The 20,431-nt window shown below is 37.8% G+C and overlaps 2 protein-coding genes across 2 annotated transcripts; one reads left to right on the forward strand and one right to left on the reverse strand.

Moving 5' to 3' along the window:
- The first annotated feature begins 112 nt into the window (after positions 1 to 112).
- LOC136245004 (uncharacterized) lies at positions 113 to 11,277 on the forward strand. The gene is made up of 4 exons (XM_066036534.1): positions 113 to 267; positions 4,643 to 4,742; positions 6,869 to 7,029; positions 10,597 to 11,277. The coding sequence occupies exons 1-4, from the start codon at positions 113 to 115 to the stop codon at positions 10,931 to 10,933; spliced, it is 753 nt and encodes a 250-aa protein (XP_065892606.1). The 3' UTR covers positions 10,934 to 11,277.
- Positions 11,278 to 19,351: 8,074 nt separating this feature from the next.
- LOC136244510 (ras-related C3 botulinum toxin substrate 1-like) lies at positions 19,352 to 20,283 on the reverse strand. Its single transcript, XM_066036095.1, has 2 exons — positions 20,128 to 20,283; positions 19,352 to 20,069 (listed from the first exon to the last, which is right to left on the reverse strand). The coding sequence occupies exons 1-2, from the start codon at positions 20,235 to 20,237 to the stop codon at positions 19,589 to 19,591; spliced, it is 591 nt and encodes a 196-aa protein (XP_065892167.1). The 5' UTR covers positions 20,238 to 20,283; the 3' UTR covers positions 19,352 to 19,588.
- Between the last annotated feature and the right edge of the window lie 148 nt (positions 20,284 to 20,431).

The raw sequence follows: 20,431 nt of genomic DNA on the forward strand, positions 1-20,431 counted from the left end.
TTGAGTTCATAAGCAAAAGTCGCAAGCTAATCCACAGACCACGAATGATGTGAAGCAAACCAGGTGTTGGTGGGCTCTATTTAGATAACGATATAAGTCACGAAGACTCACGATGGCGGCTTTAAGAGAGAAGGAGGATAGCTCCAAGGAGCAGCTAACACCCACTCAGTTCAAGAAGGATCGTCACAGTCTATTGATGAAGAAGGACTATCACAGTCTGTTGATGTCTCTCGCTATGAACAACCCACTGTGCATTAAACCAAAGAAGTAAGTGGCGTAACGACTAGATGTGAGATATACACGTTTAATAACTTAGCACGTCCATGCATTTCGCGATGGATATACACTGTAGACAGACTTATAAATATTCAGCATCACTTTTTAGCTGCAAGGAACCGTAAAGAAGATCGCTATGGTTCATTGCTGCTTGACTCGGCCTTCAACATGCTGGATTCTCAGTTGATCTTGTGACAATTGAAGTTGGCTGTCTAGGCCAACGACTGTTACAAAGCTTAGCAATGTATGCCATCTACCAGGCAGCTTGTGTTGTCATCTCCTGTTCATACAGGATTCTCTCGAGCTTCCGCATCATGGGATGTAGTTTATCTGTTGATATGCCATGTATAATTGTTTAGTTTTACAAGTAGCTACATTTGTCTTGCCAGGGCTCCAGTTATTATTAATTTTTTAATTAATAGCTTGAGGCTAAACTCCTGACCCCTTGTAATTATATTGTTCATGTAATTGTCAAATTATTATGGCGTTTATCTCGCAATAATTCTAGATACCTTGGGTTAGTAAGGTAATTGTTGCTTTACTTTATGTTATAGTTAAACCCCACCATGAGTAGGATATCATACCTAAGGCAGGAGGCCGAGGTGTTAATAACTGGATATCCTATGAGTGCAGGTGGGGTTTAACTAGCTTCTATCTCACACTTTGAAGCAGTCAAGTTCACAAACAACATGTCAATAAGGCTAGATAAGCATGTCAGTTGTGTATGGCTTCAATTTTTTTTACTGAACTTTTAGTTCAGTCTCGTCCCCAGCCGCCCACACACTCAATCACACTCCCTTCACATGATGGAGCATGTGGGTGCTAGGGACAAGAATATAGTTTTACAATGTCAATTTTTGGTGAGCTTATAGGTTTATATGTGTAAAGCTTCAATTTGCTTTGATTGTACTTCTTTCAATTGAATGTGTAATTATGTTGTCTTCCATATATGCACTGTGGTTTAACTACCATTCCTGGGGTTTAACTACCATATACTCACTTTGATGTACCTGCTTCAGTGGGATAGAAGGGACACTTGAGGGATACTGCACGCACCTAACTCATAGGGACTCCAATTTTGCATCACAGACTCACCAATTATATATATTCACCAAAAATATGCTGTGCAGCACAATTTGATTATGAGAGCTTGTAAGGTTTGTCTGCATTGTATTGTCAATGTGCGTAATTATGAGACAGTGTCCATATTATGAGACAGAAATATATGCTAAATCAAACTTAAAGCAGAAAGCACATAAAGTAATGGAATTTGGACCTGGTACTCACCAATATGTTTGCTTACAAAATATAAAAATTTGACAGATGTAGCCTTGACAGCAGATTTATTTTGTATGGCTTTCTGACATGTGAATGCTTGTAATTATGGGACAGTTGATCGTATTTTGATTTCAGATTCTAACAGTTATGCAAAAAACATCCAATTTATGTGAAGGTGTGCAAAAATTGTTTGCTAGTGCAAAAGCAAGGTTTATTGACAGTACATTTCAAATGCAGAGACAGAAGTATCCACTGTATCTGTCTTCCTTCACTTCAGTAGTTATTGACACATTCAAACTAGCTCCTTAGCTAAGTGAACACGTGACTGGTCCCAGGCTGCCTCAAACCTACAGCCATCCGATTAGTATCTATAACAACATTCATGATTTAGATGCTGTTTTGATTTATACACTGTTTTAATGAATTTTTTGCACACTTGTGATTACTAGAACATCAAAGCACCTTTTTGGAGTGTCATAAGCTGTGCGGGTAAGTGTCCACTACCAAAATAGCTTAAGTTATCAAAGTGTCCCATAATATGTACCGTCTCATATTGGGGACACTTACCTTATATCTACTGTATGATTGATAACAAAAATGTGGGTCAAATTTGGGTGACAAATAATTGCTCATCCTGGTCAATTGTTTGATGTTTGAATTTTGGTCCACTTTAGCATCAACCTCTGCACCAGCACCCATTTCTGAGCCAACTTTGACACCAAAAATATTCAGTCTTGTGAATCAGTCCATTGGGCCAATTCTTTGTGTCCAAATGTTTCCTTTACCATTTGAGTTTACATTGTAATCACATACTGTACTAGCTAATGCCAACCTGGGTGACCATTTTATTAGGGTGATCACTGTGTTAGAGTATAACTTAGACACACTGTAGTGCGTCGTACGACCCAGGAAACATTAGTGTGTTATTAACAGGAAGAACAATATAGCTATGCCTTTATGGAATGAGATGGTTTTGCTATCTCCACCTGGATACCTATTTTAAGTATAGGCATTCCCACTGAAATTTTCTTTCTTTTTTTAAGCTTAAGGCACATCTTGGTACCAGGTTTGGGTTGAATGTGATAAAGAGTCGTGAAGTTATTAACGATATTCACAAATAAGACATGTATTTTGTCACGTCTACAAGGTAAATTGCATTGGGAAGAAGCTGTGTGGATTGGTTAACCCTTTTGTGATTTGGTTCAACAGCTATAGAGTTATGATGAAAATGCATGCAGTTGAGATTTGTAAAAATGACTGATTGTTACGACAAGAATTCATAATGTAAAGAGAGAGAGGAGAGTGTCCTACTTCAGCCTGTACAAACCTGTAGCATGAAGTGATTCAGTGAAACTTTGATTTGTCTAGGATTTCATGTCAACACATACAGTGTTAAGGATTGTTAACAATGTCATCAGTGGATTGCTTATTGAAAGCCACAACCACATTGAAACTTAATGCTGAGTAGAGACCTGACCAACTAGCACATTGAATGTGAGTATAGCAATAACTCTTGGTACAGGCTGTACAGCAGTAGGGACACTCTCCTTATTTTCAGTTTCAGGGTTTCTGACTCCCTGTGCCACAGGCTAATTAGTTGCCTCCCTAGAGGGATAGTTAGGCAATAAAATGATTATGAACTCTTGTTATGAGTTATAATGAGAAAGCTTGACATTTGTGATAATGTCCAATTGAGATTGTAACAATTAATGACTGGTGTACCACATCAAAGGCATCGCCAAAGGAATATAATTTAAGCATGTTAATCAGACTCTGCACGTCAATGCACGCTCGACTACAATGAAAGTGATGTGGCTGTCCCAATTCAGTTTTCGACTTTATTCCACTTGTTATACACAAAGAGCAATATGAGAAGCATCTCTGCAGTCAATCCAGCTACTACAGACGTCGGACATCGTATCTGAAATTTCTAAATGCACACCCTGCCTATCAATTGTACTAAGAAGCGAAGTGGCCATTCTGCTTTGTTTTCAGGCTAAGCACAAACGAAGAACAGTATACAAGAAGCACGTCTGAAATTGATCCATTCACTACAGTAATTATGAGCCCCAAGCTGGTCATCATTACAGCCATTTTGTAGCTTTCACCTCTGATTTCACTGTTTTCTTTCACTTTTGGGGGCTGGACCCTTTAAGTTTTTGTGATTTTAGTATGGATTATACATTCCTGAAGACCATCCATTATTCCAGAATTATTTCAGATTCTTTTTACCATTATTTCTTCTCGAAATTATTGTACATACACTGCAGTATGCATGCCTAATTTTTGTCCATATAAATCCAAGCATGTAGCTGTTAAGTGTGCCATTTTGCATGCATATAAATTATACTTTATGTGCAAATTTAGTTATTTGCGAAAGGTTTTCTCCTTTAAGAAATTAACCCATTATATCCACACTTCTTTGTGCTAATAGTACGTCAACAGTGTGCAGTGTTAGGAGTAACGTGCTACATAAGTAACGCGTTACGTAATATTATTACTTTTGTGGTAACTAAGTAATATAACAAAATACGCTATAAAAACGGGTAATATAACTCAAGCTACTTTACTTACAAATGTAACACGCTACCTAAGTAATATAGTTACTGTAACAAGTCTAATATTACATAATATTATTACTACAAGTAACGAAGTTACTAATCTCGTTAGTTATCCTCTGAGTAATGCCTAGCCACAACGAAGTAATGAAGCCTACTGAATGAAGCTTATTCACCAGCTTCTTACTTATAACCAAGATTTGCACATTGTCCAACAACGTAATCATGTCACGTGATAAAGTGGTAGTTTCACACGTGACAGCGTTACTTCTCATATTGCTCATTGTGGACGCAAAGTAATATAATATGTAATATTATTATAGTTACTTTATTTTATGGTTAATATGTAAGTGTAACTAAATAGTTCTGTTGCATGTAATATGTAACTAGTTACTTTTACAAAGTAACTTGCCCAACACTGACTGTGCAGGATGATAGTGTAGTTATCTGCGATAATACATGCAGTCCAGCTGTGATAATCACTGCTACAGACAATTTATAGCCATCATGGAATATTATATCAATAATAGGGAAGATTATCTTGTGTTCTCATTGGATGAATGCAGTGATATTGAGCCAATCAGTGAAGAAGAGGAGGAGGAGCCAAATGCCCCAGACTGGACAGTACTGGTTAGTAGTGTTGTGTGTGGGATAACTACTCTAATAGAACATACATGTTGGTGCATGTCAAGTTTTCTTGTGTAAGAATTACTCTTATACAGTATGGTAGTACTGTATATTAGGGATCATGAAGAACTGGGCTTATGTAGCCAAAAATATTACCCTAAAACCAGCCTTAATTTCCCTTCATGACAGCTTGGCAGCATTGGTTAGGCACAGTCAAGTCCAAAAGTGTCTTCAAACACTTCCAAAAAGTTTCTATGGAATTTTTAAAATTTTCAAATTAACAGAATTTTATGCTGACTGACCAACTAACTAACTCACTAACTGATGCCTTTAGCCAAGCATAACTCGACAATGGATAAAGCTACAGACCTAATTTCTTCGTTGTTCGCTTGTTCTGAGATATGTCTTCACCAACCACAGTATGTACAATATATGCATCATGGACTTGCCTTTGTCCTCCTTTGTGTTCCAGTTCTTTTCGCTGACAACGCATGCTGTTGATTCACGACAGCGTGATGTGGCTTCCCTGTGGCTCTTGCCCGTATTTTCTGTAGTGACTGGATTGATTGTAGAGATACTTCTTGTACTGTTCTTCATTTGTAATGCTGTGTAACAGGCTAAAATAGGTGAAAGTGAAGTGTAATATTTGCCATTCAATTTTGAGTAGTTGCATGGAGTCACAAATTGTCCGTATTTTTCATAGAGACTGGATTGATTACTGATGCTTTGCTTACTGTTCTTCGTTTGTAGCAGCTGAACATAGCTGAAAGCGAAGCGTAATGGCTACTTCACTTTCGAGTCAGTAATTGATAGTTGGGATGCACGTTCAGACGAAAACATTAACTCTGGTGCCATCCTTTCTTTTGATGTGGTATGCATGGGTTAACCAGTCATAATAGTGTTACATAAACAGTAAACAAACAAGTAATAGGAATTTTAAGTTCGATTAGGGATCATAGAAATAAATTAAGGGAGGTCATCAACACCTGCAGATATACTAGTGGACATTTAATCCCTACTTCAATCATTATTATATTATTATATTTGATTAATGTACAACCTCTATAAGAGGAAAAATGTACATATTTTGATAAGAAAATAATATAGTCAGTTATAAAAATAACTGTTACAACTCTTTCTAAAATGTTCTAAGTTACTAGAAGTAACAACCTCCGCCGGCAGATTGTTCCATAACGTGACAGTTGAAGGAAAAAAGGAATCGTGGTAAGCATTAATTTTGGTTGGCGATGTAACTAGTTTAAAGGGGTGCCCTCGAGTATGGTTAGTGTTGTATTCTAGATTATGGTCTATAAGTACAGAATTGTTCAGTATCTTGTACATCATTATCACTTTTGCTTCATTTCTTCGTTGTTTGAGCATTGGCAACCCTAGTTGTTCTATCATACTTGTGACCGATGAATATCTAGAATAGTCATTCATTATAAATGTAACAGCTCTTCTTTGAACCATTTCTAGTTTCAGGATATTGAGTTCAGTAAAAGGAGACCATACTGGTGAGGCATACTCAAGAATAGGTCTTACCATTGTCTTATAGCATGCTTTTTGACTGTTATTGGGCATGAACTTATGTTTCACTGAAGAAAGCCTCTGATTGAGTTGGCTTTATTTGAGATATTAGTAGTGTGTTGATTCCAGGTGAGGTGCTGGTCTATAGTTACACCTAGATATATACATGACATGAGGAACACACTGGATATCTGTGTTTTGGATGGTATACTGAGAGATGATGGGGTGCTTAATGTTAGATATACTTATAAACAGTCATGGGTGTAATAGACTGAATTAGGAATTAAAAATGTCCACTAGTATATCTGCAGGTGTAGGTAAGCTCCTCTTTTCCCCTAAATTTATTCTATGATCCAATTCCTAGTTTTTCTTTACACTTGTTTCAAGTAACGACCAGTCTCACAGTGGCAACCAATACCCACTACAAGACTGTATAATGTGATTTTAGCAGTTGTTAAGGTCATGAAAAGAATCACTGTTATCTTTAAATCAGAAATGTAGTTTTATGTATTGTATGTGTGTACTGGCGTGTATGTACATATTGTGTACTCAACCGTTTAGCTGAGTGTCTGTATCACTTGGTCTTTTATTGTCTTCCATAGCCCTTTGATGCCATTCCTCGATTGTCAACTTCCAAAAGAAGTTACCCATGTTTTGTGTATGATCCCAGGAGCAAAAATGATGATTGGTCCTTGCCACCTGTTACTAAGAAGTATGCCAGAGAAATGGCATTACAGGAATGGAGTGATTGGCATGCTAAGAAGTAAGTGGTAGCAAGAGTTACTCTTATAAGTATGCACCCTAGCAGTGATATGTGCTCTACAAACTACTCTAATACAATGCTCTGCATGTGCAACAGATGAATGTGTGCTTGTTTAGCCTATACATACCTACAAACATGAAGTAGAAGTAAGTGTATCTCTAAAGCGGTAGTCCTCCTATGCTGCTAACAAGCAGCCAATGCATGTGTTAACTGTAGGTGCCCTTTGAAGTACCCACATAAAGTGGAGGATTGTTATTGTTTATAAATGATTGATTGTTATTGTTTATAAATGTTTGATTGTTATTGTATGTAGAAATGATTGTTATTGTATGTAGAAATGATTGTTATTGTGTGTTATATATTTATACAGATACAGTTGAAACAAAAACAAAAAAAACTCTTAAAAGACAAATGTGCTTACATAATAGTTAGACCCTTTTCATGTTTATTACACGCACCTGTACTGGTAGTGCTGGAAACGCATTGCCACCTGAAAATTAATGTTAAATCCGTAACTAACGATTCCGGAATTCCGTAAATTTTGCATAAAATTTTCTCCATTAATCTTCCATTGCAATTGGAGAGTTGGCACAATCAATTTGCTGCCATACAAGTGATTGATCAAACAGTCGGATCATTTCTAGGATTTCTGGGGGCAAGGAATACAATGGTTTTCTGCTACAAATATGTTTGTGTGGAGTTTTATCCCAATTATAAGATTATTTTGCAATATAGCCACCACAATGCTATGTTCTCTTTGCAAGAAACGGCCCAGCACATGTTTGTTACACCAAGGTGGGTATTTTTGCCCATGTAGTTTTCAATATTACTATGCTATAAAAGTCAGCAACTTTGTACCACAAGTAGCTCATATGACTCTTTGATGCACCATTTTGGTAGCTGTCAAAGAGCTATACAATAAGAGAAAAAATAATCATACAAGCAGCTATAAATCAACAGTACAACTCATTGCTTTGCATGCACATTGTATTTTTGAGTGGAGGTGACTGGTACAGAGTGGTTGCACTTCACCATGTGTATGTTGTTTTGCCATCTGCAAGATGCTAAATGCATGCAGCTATTTAGTGACTTTCTATAGAGGTGACCTTTATTCAGAGGGTCTTACAAGTAAGGTTACACTGTGGTCCATGTATTAAGTTATTTACAAGTTAAAGGAAAAATTTGAAATTTTAAGTTCGATTAGGGATCATAGAAAGAAAAAGTTATGAAACAAGGGAGATCGCCTACACCTGCAGATACACTAGTGAACATTTAATCCCTGATCTAGTCTATACCCCCAAGACCAAGACTGAATTAGAGATTAAATGTTCACTAGTGTATCTGCAGGTGTAGGCGATCTCCCTTGTTTCCTAACTTTTTTTTTCTATGATCCCTAATCGAACTTAAATTTTCAAATTTTTCCTTTAACTTGTTTGCTTACTTTTTTTGTAACATTATTATGACTGGTGAACCCACGCATACCACATCAAAAGAAAGGATGGTGCCTTAATTAATTTTTCGTCTGAGCGTGCACCCCAGCTATCAAAAGTGCTTCGAAAGTGCAGTGACCATTACGCTTCGCTTTCAGCTGTGTTTGGCCCAATCCACAGTGCTACAGACGAAAAACAGTAGAAGAAGTGCCTCTGCAACAATCCAGTCATCTCGAAAATACGACAATTCGCGCACCCCCAACTATCGATTACTGCCTCAAAAGTGTAGCGGCCATTACTCTTCGCTTTCAGCTATGTTCAGCCTGTTACACAGCGTTACAAGCAAAGAACAGTGTTAGAATCGTCTCTGCAATCAGTCTGTTCACCACGGAAAATACGGACAATTCCCGTTTACAAATGTACTGTAGGGAAGCCATGCATTGTGCTACCGTGAATCGACACTTTAGGCTGTCAGCAAAAAGAAATGGAACACAAAGGAGGACAAAGGTAAGTCCATAATGCATGCATTGTACGTACTGCGGTATGCCAAAAGGCACGTCTCGGGACGAAGCAACATCGAACAGTGAAAAAATTAAGCCCATAGCCTTAGCTGTTATCGAGTTACGCTTGCCTGAAGGAATCAGGCAAGCAGGCAGGCAGGCAGGCAGGCAGGCCGGCCGGCAGGCAGGCAGGCAGGCAGGCAGGCAGGCAGGCAGTCAGTCAGTCAGTCAGAAAATTCCATTGAGTAAATTTTTTTTTAAATTTTGTAACTATTCATTGCAACCCTTTAGGATCATACTGAAGGCACTTTAGGGCTTGGTTATACCTAACCAATACTGTCGGGGTGCAGGATGGAGTTGTGAAGCTGGTTTTTGGGTGAATTTTTTGGCTAGGAAAACCCAATTCTTTATGATCCCTAATATACAGTACTACCGTACTGTATGATAACAGAAATTCAAGATGTTATTGCAAAGCTTAGTTAGAAGCATTTGCTTGATTGTGCCATTTTTGGGATGGAAGGATATGGAGAAAATTTTGTATATTTTGAAGGACAAAATTGGTTATAACTCCACCATCCTATGACAGATTTTTGAAAACTAAGTGTTTATGATATCCTCAGGGAGTACTGCACAAGGCTATGCTAAATGAAAATTATTTCCATTAATTTTAAAATTCTCCGGTAACAACTAAATGGCTTGTTTCTACTAATGAATGTTACATTATTTTCTCTGTTACAAGCAGCTGTCAACAGTGTTAAGGTACAACAACTACATAAAGGGTCTAAATAAGTTAGACTTCAGACCACAGGGGTCTAAGTAATTTAGTAACCCAATGGCCCTGTGTCATGCCTTCGCTCAGGCCCTGTAGTAGTGCCTTCGCTCAGGCACCACGACACAGGTTACTAAATTACTTAGACCCCTGTGGTCTGAAGTCTAACTTATTTAGACCCTTTATGTAGTTGGTAGCTAACAGGTTTAAAATTAATTTTCAGGTGGCGATGCATTGCCAGTGCAGGTGCACATAATAAACATGAAAAGGGTCTAAGTAACTTAGATACCTCCAAAATCCACCAAATCCACCACAAAAAGGGTCTGATCTAATACAACGCCCATGTTGGCATGGCAGACATTTGTCCTATATATGTGCCTGTTCACTGTCATAAAGTTTAAAGCAACCTCTTTGCTAGTCTCTCGTAACCAGACCCTATTTCTCCGCATGGCGTTTATCGATTGGAAATTATAAGAACAGGCTGAAGCCTTGCCTTTAGCTGAGGATGAAGCCAACTGTGGTCATTCACACCTCTTTATGAAAGTGGTCTAGGGTCAATCAATGCTCACCTATCCAGAGGTGACTTGCTGGCAGAACTTTTCTATTGTAGAGTCACCAGACCCTTTCGGAGCAGGTGCTTATAATTTCCAATCGATAAGTGCTGTGCGGAGAAATAGGGTCTGGCTACGCGAGACTACCTCTTTGCTAGACAGAGAGTTAAAGAAAAGTTCCAAGTTATGTCAAATTTTGCAAATATATATATATATATTCTATGAAATACCTGTATGGTGTTTTGCCTGTAAAAGTGATTGTTTCTGAATGCTTTCTGACAGTTTTTGTTGAATACATTTTATGTGCCATTGTGTAGCCCTCATGCTAAAATTAAGAACAAGAAAAAAATCAAGGAGGAACTAGAGTCAGATACTATACAGTTCTTTACTGAGACAATAAAGAATGCTGTTGCTGATGATGGTAAGAGGACTCCGAAAAGAAATCGCAAGAAAAACTTCCAAAAAGGAATAGTAGCTCAACCAGTGCAGCTTATCTCCAAAACAAAGGAGAATAATCACAAAGATGGCAATCATGATAAAGATGATGATGACCAAAATAGGGAAGAAGAGCATTGCAGTACTAAAAATAGTCATGATAATGATAATGGTAGCCATGAGGGTGATAATGATGGCTTGTCTGATGATATAATGTGATGTCAGTTGTGCCCATGGTCTCTACCTGTCATCATCAATGCATGTTGCTGGGTTGTATGATGACATTTTGCCACTAAAGATTCCAGGGTAAAATATGACCCAGCAATCATATTATAATATAATAATTAGCTGTATAGTGTAGTACAAGAGCTTGTAGCTGTTGTCTTTACTATAGTATTTTATTGATTTATATTTTTGTATATTTTTGTGCATGTAACCAACTGTCATGGGTAGTTTGCTCACAGATAAATGTTTTACTCATAGTATTAATTCTTTGGTGTAAAGTATGCTATGCAGTTTAATAGCTTTATGTAGTATTGCTACAAAGTGGATGATGCATTCAGTAAGTGCATAGATACTCTATATACCCAAGTGGCAGAGAATGTGATTAGCTACATTATTGCAGTTTAATTTAAAAAGTGGTCTTTTAGTTATACAACTAACTTGATTCTCGTGTGCCCATACAATGGCAGCTTTACTCCTTAGTCAGCTACTTTAATGTGGCTTTTTTATATATATATATATTTTTTTTTTTTTCCGGGGTAACCAGCACCCCTAGCACTAGATGTTGAAGTGCTAGACAAAAATTGGACTGAGATTAAAGGGAGCAATTTAAATAATTAGGGGGAAGGCACCCGACCCTCTGATAGTACAAGGTCAAGTGCCCTATGGCTGATGGGACAACCACTGTGGGAGCGCGCCCCCCTAAGGCACGCAATCGCTGAGCGGAGCAACGAGAAGCTGATGCGACAACGTAGCCAAGACATCGCGCTGCTGTAGGGAACTTCTCTCTTCAGGGACAGTAAGTAGGCTAGACGTTTGTAAAAGATGCTGGTACATCCACTGATTCCACCAAACGTTGAAAAGACTAATGGGGTAAATGAACCCATCTCAACCTCCCTAATCCTCTGCTCATATTTCCTACGTTTCTCCTTTTCAAATCTCCGATACAATGAAGCCACTGGTGTAGCACGGTATGACGAAGCAGTTGGATTAAACACCTTAACATCAAAGAAAGCCCGTTGGTGGTGACCACCCCAGAACCCAACAGCTGAAACATCCAATCGTGCTCCATCCTCACGATTTGCAGTAGCGTATGTGAGTGTTTCACCAGAGAGAGACTGTAAAGGGGGCTCAACACACACATCACTTTAATGTGGCTGCCAACACAGATGACGTTCAAAACTCATTCTGATTAATATATGGGCGGGCGCTACACGGATGCTGCTATAATAAATGCTGTAAATAATTGGAATACAAAGTTAAGTTGGAACATGAATTACCCTTCGCATCAAGATTCTGATACTGATAAGTTTCGTTGCTTGGACTACTTTACGGCTGTAAGACGATGTGTGTGTAAGTGAAATTGCACGAGTCTACGTTTCCACACTCGGGGGCGGGGTAGTTCTCGTAGCCAGACCACTTTTTCTTTGTGTGTGGGCTGGAAAAAGTCTGACTAGGGGGGGATCCAGAAATGAAGCCGAAGCAGTCATGTAAGTTGTACTTTTTTAACAGGGGATCCACTCAGTAACTGAATACTGATTTTCAGTGGAGCCCTGTAAAGTGTCCACCAGTGATGATAGTCTCGCGTGGCCAGACCGCTTTTTTCCGTATATTGGGAAAAAAGGGTCTGGTGCAACTCCAATAGCTGTTTACTTCTGAGCCGTCCCCACATTCCGGGGACGCTAATTGAATAACATTGGTCACAAAGGAGGTGCCATGATGTCAGTAAGTTAACTAGAGATCTGTTTATCCTTTAAACGAATCTTAATTTGCTCCGATGTCTCTTTTATAGCGTCTTGAAAGTTAATCCTCATCGTGTAACAAGACTCACAACCGGAGCAGGAGTGTAGGAATACTTCGTAGTTTACTGACGTCATGGCACCTCCTTTGTGACCAATGTTATTCAATTAGCGTCCCCGGAATGTGGGGACGGCTCAGAAGTAAACAGCTATTGGAGTTGCACTAGACCCTTTTTTCCCCACCCAGTATACGGAAAAAAGCGGTCTGGCCACGCGAGACTACAGTGATGATATGTGCATACCCTGTGGTAGTACAAAAGTTTGTACACTTATCCTGAAGCATAGCTATACCACTCATTTTTTCCTATAGCAGTTAGATTATGACCACCTATGTAGATAATGTTGACATTAAATCTTTTACTTAGGCCACTCCAACTTGATTTCCTGTTTCCCATCAAACTTTGCCATGCTGGCAGGCAGCAAGTTCCATTTTTTGGAACCATAAAATTAGATGAAGTGTTAAACAATATGTACAATTCCTCAGTCACATGCAACCACAAAGACCAAGGTCAAAGTAGGCATGGAAAGGATGGATACAAAACAAAACTAACTAAAATAGATTAATTTGTCCAAGTTGGGTTGCTATGGGCAAAGAATATTCTCTGGGAAGTAGTGATAGCAATAGCTCACCAAGTATCTCAGAGAATCTCAATGCCGCAGTTTCCGAGTCACAAAACTCGTGACTGAGATTGAAGTGAAGACTGTTCAACATTGGCGAAGTTCATCATCAATGGATGGCCTGTCAGGAGAGGTAGGGATAAGTTGCACTATGCATGCACATCATGTGATCTAATAAAAAATTAACTTGTAATATAGTTCAACTAAGAACAGATTTGCTGCATCATTTATCATAAATAATCAGCACAGTTTCTGGCGCCATGTGTTTCCCTCATGTCTAATTAAGAATCCGGACTAAAACAATCACATGATACTTAGAATATGTCAGTTTATGGAATAATGGAATTTTCTGGCTTGGCAAAAAAAAAAAAACCCATGTGGACGGTGGTCGGGAAACAGGAAATCAAGTTGGAGTGGCCTTATGCAGTAGTTTATTTGTTAACTAATCATATACATGTAACCATTGATATTATATAGGTACATAGTGTATAATATCTATGATTTTACTCAATTTGAGGTCTATGCATTAATTTATATAATATTATCCATAGTTCCCACCCACATAGAAAAGATAAGGTAGTGGTCTGGCTACACGCACAACTTGAAAAATCAATATTCTTCAATCAACTACCTAACTATGAGCAATATCCGCAATGATGTTTCTTGACGTTGCGATTACAAACGTTGATGACAAAATGGTGTGTTAGTGCAGGGGCTTCAGGCCCACAGTATTTGAAATAAATGTTGTTTGTAGTGTTTACACATGATACGTTCCATGAGATATAAAGATAAGAAGCAGTACACTTACCGTGACAGTGCAAAATGTACTCCAAAATGCACTCCAACAAGGAAAGCAGATTGAAAATTTTAAATTTGTAGACAAATAGGCTTATTTGTATTGCATTATACTATGTGCCTCACCTTCATCCTTTTTCAAGTTTATAAATGCTATCATAGGGAAACACTATCTCGCCTAATACCTTACTGTACAAAGTCCCCACACTACGGTGGTCAATTTGTTTTGTGAGTTTATAGATAATGCACAAAACGTAATTGCAACGTCAAGAAAAGCAGTCGTGGATATTGCTCATTGTCATGTGTTAGGCTATTTTGAGTGGCAGCCAAGTTTGTCTCTTCTTCTGGTAGAAAATGATAGGAATGTCTTAAAATCACATGATGTTTCAGTGCAGCATTTTGTAGGTCTCTTTTATGTACCCTCAGCATTGCTCAAGCTGTCTGTTGTCAACTCAAACTATAGGTAGTTTGACTTTGTTGGTGTGGTAGCACAATCTGTGTGGCTTTTTGTGACAATAAAAAGGTTTCTTCCTCTAGATCTGGAGTAAGAGTTTGTAATATTTGTGGATATTATGAACTCCTGTTCTGGAAGCACATTAGTAACTGTGCTGAGGGGTGAGCAATGACCAGTACTAGTTGAAGTATCTGCATGCAGAGTATGGTGAAGCCTCACTTAGGCTGAAATTTGTTTTGGAAACAAATACCAGGACAGGCGATGAATCAGTGATACAGTCTCAAAAAGCAAAGATATGATGTTTATAAATACCTAACAATTCAGCTATCTTGGTCAGTAATTGCATAGAGCAATCCAATGCATGAAATTGGTGATCAAAATTGAAATTGTGGCAAATACATCCAAAACCCATTCCCAATGAAAGAGAAAATCAAATGACAATAGTTAAGTTTGAATATATTTAATTCTACATCTGTAGCCTAGGACCTATGATGCCATCACAGTATAAGATTCACCTATGCTGGCCCAGGCAACTCCTGAGTGAACAGTTAACACTGATAATTACAAAAGGAGTGTATTGCAGGGTTTTTCTTCATTAATGAAACTGATTTTGTATTAATTTCAATCATGTGATTGTCTATTTCATGTATTGGATTACTCTATGTGTTTACTAAGCAAGATAGCTGTATTGTTATTTGGTAGCTTTTGGAGACTGTTTCACTGACCCATTGTGGTATTTGTCTGCAAAAATTGCATCTATTTAGTTGAATTTCAGTGTATAGATTCCTCAGCTAAATGGCTAGCAAGGTTCAAATTTAACAATACTCCACGTGCAGGTAGTCCTGGTCATTGCTGACCCACAATGCAATTGCTGCTGTGCTTGTCCTGTGCTACAGAGAAAGAAGCATTTTTGTTGTTGTCTAATAACCACATACAGTGGAACCTCAGTTATCCAGACCCCACTTATCCAGATTCTCAGTTAACCGAACTATGGAAATGACTGCTCTATTAGAGTAGTGACTGTTCTATTAGGGTAGTTGCTAATGCTGATGATTTTTTCTTTTCTTTTCTTTATGCTATTTTAAGGTCATTTATACACACTTTCAGAGATATGGACTTTTCAGACTTATAGACCACCCCTGGGGTTTGGATAATTGAGGTTCCACTGTAGATAGTGCTGCTACCTGAAACTGATCAACAAAATCAAACCATCTATACTTTGACCTTATAACAGACTGAATATCAAGGCGTAGGGAGAAACCTATGAAATGTTGTAGCAAAAATTACATGAACATTCCTACCAGAAGAAAGACAAACTTGGCTGCCGCCCCGAGTTAGACTTAGCCTAACACATGACAATAGTTCTAAAGGCATTTGATTAGAGAATATTAATTCTTCAAGTTGCAGACTTTATCTCAGATCAATCCTGAGACATTTTTGTGCAGTGCATCCATTATATTGTTGATATGAAAAGTACCAAAATTGGTTGAGCAATTTCACAGTGGCTAACATGTCATACAAAAAGAACCCACAAGAAAGCTTTAGAAAAACCTTGCATGTCTTCAGTGATGTACATTCTATGACTTTGCAGCAATTCGTTGACAAGTAAAGGATGATTTTACCTTAGAGGGTGATCAAGAGAAGTGTCCATCAGGTTATAAGGAACAATAGGTGGAGGGCTATAGATGTCTATTGAACTGTGTCTGTACTTCTATACTGAAATATTGGCACCTATTTAAAACCTCTTGTGGCCTCACCTACTACTTATTTGGCTTCCTGGTCAGTAAATTTGCTCACAATTAGGAATTCTCTGATTGTGCCATTATAATGTCAGGGAATAATAACTACAGTGGAACCTGTCTTAGCGGCCACCTGTATAGAAAAGCCACCTCTTTAAATTCAAAGTTTATACACTAATCCACCTATCTAAAGTAGCCACCTGCCTATTGAGGCCAAGAAATCTTTGCCTGAATTTGACTGGCTTAGACAGGTTCCACTGTAGTACAGTGGTCCCTTCATTATCTGGCCATCAACAACTTAATGGTATAAATGACTGTTCTATTAGAGTATTTTGTCTAAGGCGTGCATTCTATTAGAGTAATTGAACATGGCTCTGTGAGTGTTTAACTCAATTAGCTGAACGGCATACCACATGTTAAACTGTGATGGCATGCTGTCACACCTTTTAAACTAGATCAATGCTATCAACGAAAATGGGGACTGAGTACTCAGCAGAATAACATACATACTATAGAAACTTGTGTAATTCTCTTGGGTAAATCCCTCATTAGATATATCATGATGTAAGATCTGGCCTGCATCTTTCCTGTTGATTGACCATCATTGTCAAGTGCTATGGGTAGCTTTTTCCAGTGTTTGCTTTGCACCAAATAGAAGGATGCTTTGGCTTGAACTTTCATCTTGTAAGTCAAATCCACGCATGCACGCACACACACACACACACACACACACACACACACATACACACACATACACACACACACACACACACAATACAGCCAAGCTGTGAAAAAATGGTATGGCCTTAAAAATCTTGGGTGAAAAAAGCTGTAAAATCAAAGGTGGCAGCCAAGACATGGCTGCAGTGATGTTAATGCTAACAATACAACAGCCATCATTGAAATTTATTAGCATTAACATCATTGCAGCGATTTCTTGGCCACCACCTTTTATTTCACAACTTTTTTCACCCAAGCTTTCTAAGTCCATACCATTATTTCACAACTTGGTTGTTTTGTGTGGATTTCACTTCTTTTTGTACTTTATAAGGCCCCAAAATCAGCCTATGGTTGACTTTGGGATTTGTTTTTACTCACATTTCTTCTTTTCTATATAGACACAATGATGATTATATTGAAGACAGACTTATACATGTATTATATTGCATGATTTATTTTGGTATTTGGTAATATTGTTGTAATACTCTAAGAAAGCACATTTTTGAGGACTTCTAATAGAAAATGCATAGTATGTTCTAGAACAATCTAGAACTTCCATTAGTAGATCCATTTTATAAGTACTAGTAATAGCATGGGTAGCAGTGAAATTTGGGATAAATATCACGAGTGTTGTATTGGAAATGGGGATAAATTTCACGAGGCGAAGCCGAGTGAAATTTACCATTTCCAATACAACAAGAGTGGTATTTATCCCAAATTTCACTGCTACCCATGCTATTCCCAGTTAATACCATACTCGCTGCATATACGCATTGCTATATACGCAATTTGTCACTATGTACTAAACATGCGTCGACACTAATTGGCGCTACATTGTTAACATAAATTCTAGCCAATGAAATTGCAATTACAACTTTTTCACTGCTGTCAGTGAAATACGGGATAAATTTCACTGCTACTATTGAGACTTTTGTACAGGCAGTGAAATAGGTATGGTATTAGCAGATATAAATTAGAATTTTCATTTACTGTATAAAATAGAAATTAAGTGAGGTGATCAGGTAAGATAGCAGTTGCTCAGTGGTTAAGGATGTCGGTGTTACTGTAGGTATAGAAGCCCCTGGTTCGAACTATGGTGAGTTTTTTTTCCCTCTCTCTTGACATTTTGTGCACATTTTTTACCCTGTGGTGAAAGCTCTATTACAGTATTTCAATCCCTCAATTTTACACTTGTTTGGTGTTTGCTTTATATCTTTGCAGCTATAACTCTATTGCTTTTCATTCAAACCATCATAAGGCACTGCTACAATGATCAGTACACAACAATTTTCTATAATTATATTGTAACTATGACAGAAGTTTGATCCTTTTTTACAAGAACATAACTTCTTGGATGTTCATGAGATTCATAGCAAACTTGGTACGTGAATTCACCTTTATATGCTCTTCATTTGTTCCAAATATCAAGACAATCGAGTTACATTTTTGCTTTTTATATCAAGTTTTGCAAAGTGTGTGAAAATGAATTGAATACCCCATAGCCCCCCTACAGCTTAAGAAGAAAAAACAAAGAAATTATACAGAAACTTTGAATACCCATATCTTGTAAATGGCTGGTGTGAATTTAATCAAATTTGTTGTTTGGCCTACCCGACAGCTATAATGCAAATATGATGTGCTTTGGAGAAGAGATAATGGAGCTATGCGTACTTAAAAATGCTGCTTTCTTTCTTCCTGTCAATATACTTTCTTGGGTGCACAACACACTACCGTGTGTCTTGATTTAGCTCAAAGTTTGACAATTCACAACAATTGTTGATACACATTGACACATTTTCAAGGATAGTTTCCATGAACCTGCATAGAAAACTGGACCAACAATCATTGTTTGTTTATACACGAGCAGTTTGTTTAGGAAACCTCACCCCTACTTAAAGCTACAGCTTACACTAATAGCAGAGAATCAATTATTTGCACTTACATTAACAGCCTTCATTAGTAAACTAAACTCTTCATGCATGTGTTATTTTAATCAGTATATAGTAGTTATAACTTTGTATTGAATGTGTGTAATACCTGGGGCCACACATCATCTTTGCTATCTAAACGTGTGTGGGTGACTTTGATTTCTTCCTATAGCATCATACAATCAATTTCATCAAGTTTACATTTATGGGCAGTTTTCCAGTTGTAAAAAGGAAAAAGGTAGAATAATGAACTGTTTCAAATGGAAGATTACAAAAAAAAATGAATACAAGGTATGGAACATGTTTCTGAATGTACATATACATAGTGACATTGTTATTAGCAAGCACTGTTAAGGGATCTTGAAGAACTAAAACAAGCCCGTGAGAAACCAAACCCACTTTGGGAGCCGAGAAAATCACCGCCTTCAAACTGGTAGTTGTCATCGAACTCATTTTTTATTATGTTGTATACACATCTCAATGAAAATACAAATATAGAAATTTTTTTTTAAAATCTGTACACGTATTATGTTACCCTATTGTACATAATAGTTCATGTTTCCAGGGCATGCACGTATAAGCGTGAATTGTGTATCTAATTACATGATTCTGCATCTGGCCTTCTTCTTCTTCTTTGACACAAAATTTTCAGGGAATGCTCCCATCTCTGCAGCTGTTGTGAAAACCTGTTTGAGTCCTTTTTGTGTTAGAGCTGAACATTCAATGTACTTCTTTGCTCCAATCTTCTTACACATTGCAAGTCCTTGTGTAGCAGTGAGTGGCTGTTTCCCTCTAATTTGTAACTCTTGCACTATCTCTTTGTCATCTCTCAAGTCTGTTTTTGTGCCAACTAGAATGATAGGTGCACTGGGACAATGGTGGGTGATTTCTGGGTACCATTTTGCCACTACATTGTCATAGGATGTTGGACTGATCACTGAAAAGCATATCAAGAAAATGTCTGTTAGTGGATAGGACAGCGGTCTCAAGCGGTCGTAATCCTCTTGTCCAGCAGTGTCCCACAAGTTCAGTGATACATATTTACCATTGATCACCATTGTTTCTGCATAGTTATCAAACCTGTATAGAGTAAATATATCATGCTTGTACTATTATTATTATATGTGGAGTAACTTACACTGTGGGGACATAATCTCCAGGAAAATTGTTTGTAGTGAAGCTCATCATCATGCAAGTTTTCCCAACTGTACCATCTCCAACTACCACACATTTTACTGCATTCATCATTGTTAAGTAGCTACAATTACTCACTTTGTAGATATACCATGATTTGCTGTCTGTATAACTTCTTTTATAGTTGAAGCGAATTGTTACTAAAAATAGATGATTGTTACTAAAAATAGAGCAAATATCCGGAACTGCTGAGATATTTTTAGCCTACCATGACGTGTTAAGATAAACGCCCAGGACTATAGCTATAC

The sequence above is a fragment of the Dysidea avara genome, chromosome 14, assembly GCF_963678975.1.
Source record: "Dysidea avara chromosome 14, odDysAvar1.4, whole genome shotgun sequence".
Lineage (NCBI taxonomy): Eukaryota > Metazoa > Porifera > Demospongiae > Dictyoceratida > Dysideidae > Dysidea > Dysidea avara.

Bases quoted from the DNA above. Each gene is read 5' to 3' on its own strand.
- LOC136245004 (XM_066036534.1), top strand. From the start codon at position 113: ATGGCGGCTTTAAGAGAGAAGGAGGATAGCTCCAAGGAGCAGCTAACA. The intron at 268-4,642 runs GTAAGTGGCGTA...TATCAATAATAG, and splicing joins CTGTGCATTAAACCAAAGAA to GGAAGATTATCTTGTGTTCT. The intron at 4,743-6,868 runs GTTAGTAGTGTT...TGTCTTCCATAG, and splicing joins CCCCAGACTGGACAGTACTG to CCCTTTGATGCCATTCCTCG.
- LOC136244510 (XM_066036095.1), bottom strand. From the start codon at position 20,237: ATGATGAATGCAGTAAAATGTGTGGTAGTTGGAGATGGTACAGTTGGG. The intron at 20,070-20,127 runs GTAAGTTACTCC...TACTCTATACAG, and splicing joins GGAGATTATGTCCCCACAGT to GTTTGATAACTATGCAGAAA.